Raw genomic sequence first — 1,956 nt, forward strand, 5'->3', positions numbered from 1 at the left:
CAGGGGGTGCAAAGGGGCTTCCTGACGGGCTGACGGGAGGTCGTGTCCTAACATTAAAATAAAATGCAGACATGGGTTTGGAAGTGCGTGTTAATTGTGCTGTGTGAGACTTTCTCTGGTAAGAAATCGATTTCTACTTGGCCAGGATTGATGACAACGATGGGGAGTTTCTCTTGATAGAAGCAGCTGATTTTCTGCCAAAGTGGCTGAGTCCTGAGAATAGTGACAACAGGGTGAGTAAAACTTCTGTACCCATTGACAAAGTGGCTCACAATGGGCCTTTTACTTACGAGATGGAGTTTTCTCTTGCACCTCTCTGTAGCCAAGTGGTCTGACTACCACTGAAAATGCAGAGTGCTATCTATCCCTAACTAGTGAAGAAACTTCTGGTCAAGGTTCAAGACCTGTTTTAATTAACAGCATAGGGTTTTTTCAGCACAGTCTGTTTTCATTCTGGTTTTAATGAGCTTCCTTATGCTTGCTGTGGATGTTGAATGAGAGACCTAACCACTGGAAACCTCAGATACTTGGCTCTGATCTGTGTACTCTTGCAGAATGCTGTGTAGAGTGAGTCTGAGAAACTGCTGTAGGGATACCTGGAAATTGTTACAGATATCAGGTTGTTCTTCTAGAATGGGTTTGTTAATGGAAGGAAGAAAGAGAAATTTCTTATACGTTTTTATGCTAACAGCAAACATTCATGTGACTGCAGACCTGCCTGCTGGGTTGTGAGTCTGTGTTGTTCAACTAGATCTGACACTTGCACATAATTTGCTCTTTAAGAGTTGTCCCATAATGCAGAGCTGACTGAACTGTTTAAAACTTGCTACTCTTGGTGGCAAATGTGAAGGCAGTGAAGCTATCATGCTACTGATTGATCTGTAAAATCATTGAGTTTGACCACCTTTCAATTTTCTAGGTTAGTGGAGTGCAAGGAAAGCTTAGATAAGATAGGAACTGTGGAATGTATTGGCAATGTAGTACAAACCTACCATATTGCTCTCCTCAGGAGCACTTTTGGATCTACCTGAACTTTCTAGCTCAGCTATAGCCACTTGTTTTTTTTCTACCATATTTTTGAGTGCTCAGGCGTGAGGCTTTGCTGCCCTCAGACTGGGGAATGTTGGAGTGTTGCTGACTCTATGGGGAGACAGACTGATTCTGGTATAAGTCAATTAATGAGTGGATTCCTTCACCCGGAGGCTGCAGCCAGATCGCCTCGCTGTGGAAAATTGCAAGTAGTTATGTCACTAAGTTTCTTGGCAATGGATTTAAATGGGAAGAATTTACTTTTCAATTGGCAAAGAGCTGGGGGTTTTTTTGGGTAGGTTTTTTTTTTTTCTCCTGCCAGAAGACTCTTGAAAGAAAAGGGGTGGAACACAAAGCAAAAATTAGTTGCAAGCCTGTAGCTGGACTATCAGGACCGTATTTTCCTTCCATTTGAGGGAATGGGCAGAGTGAGGGAGTTGATAATGTTACATTCAGGTCTTAGGATCAGGATCCAACAGAGTTCACAGGGAGCACCTAAAATAATGCTTTTAAGTCTCTATCCTATTCTTCAGCAGTTAGGTTATGCTGTCAGATTCTGCTGAAGCAAATCTCTAGTTGAAAAGAAACTTCACATGTTACTAAGGAAACAAGATGTATTTCACCAAACTTGTTCAAGTTAAGATAGGGTGTTTTTTTATTTACCAGTTGGATCGTGGTCTCTGGCATCTGTATTTACCCCATTTCCCATTAAAAGAAAAAAAATATGTGCCATTTACTGTGTTATTTCTCTATTTGTACTTCAGGATTCTCTGTGCTTAAAGGCATTCTCACATGAAATTGATTTTTCCATTGCTTAGTGTGTGATTGTTCTTATTCTGTCTGATGAGTGTTACTATCTGCCAGGTGTTCTTTTACAAAGGAGAACTGCACATCATTCCACTGTCAGAGACCCAGGAGCAGGCATGT

General features: G+C 41.4%; 1 protein-coding gene across 1 annotated transcript in view; it reads left to right on the top strand.

Moving 5' to 3' along the window:
* The window catches only part of LOC104410875 (protein SGT1-like), a gene marked incomplete at both ends in the record, with an annotated part of 6,778 nt that overhangs the window by 181 nt on the left and 4,641 nt on the right, over positions 1-1,956 (top strand). Inside the window, 2 exons of the mRNA XM_010021152.1 lie at positions 146-233; positions 1,894-1,954. Coding sequence (XP_010019454.1) covers positions 146-233; positions 1,894-1,954 — 149 coding nt within the window. The remainder of the gene's footprint in view (positions 1-145; positions 234-1,893; positions 1,955-1,956) is intronic.

The sequence above is a fragment of the Nestor notabilis genome, unplaced genomic scaffold (assembly GCF_000696875.1).
Source record: "Nestor notabilis isolate BGI_N333 unplaced genomic scaffold, ASM69687v1 scaffold30528, whole genome shotgun sequence".
In the NCBI taxonomy this organism is placed as follows: Eukaryota; Metazoa; Chordata; class Aves; order Psittaciformes; family Psittacidae; genus Nestor; species Nestor notabilis.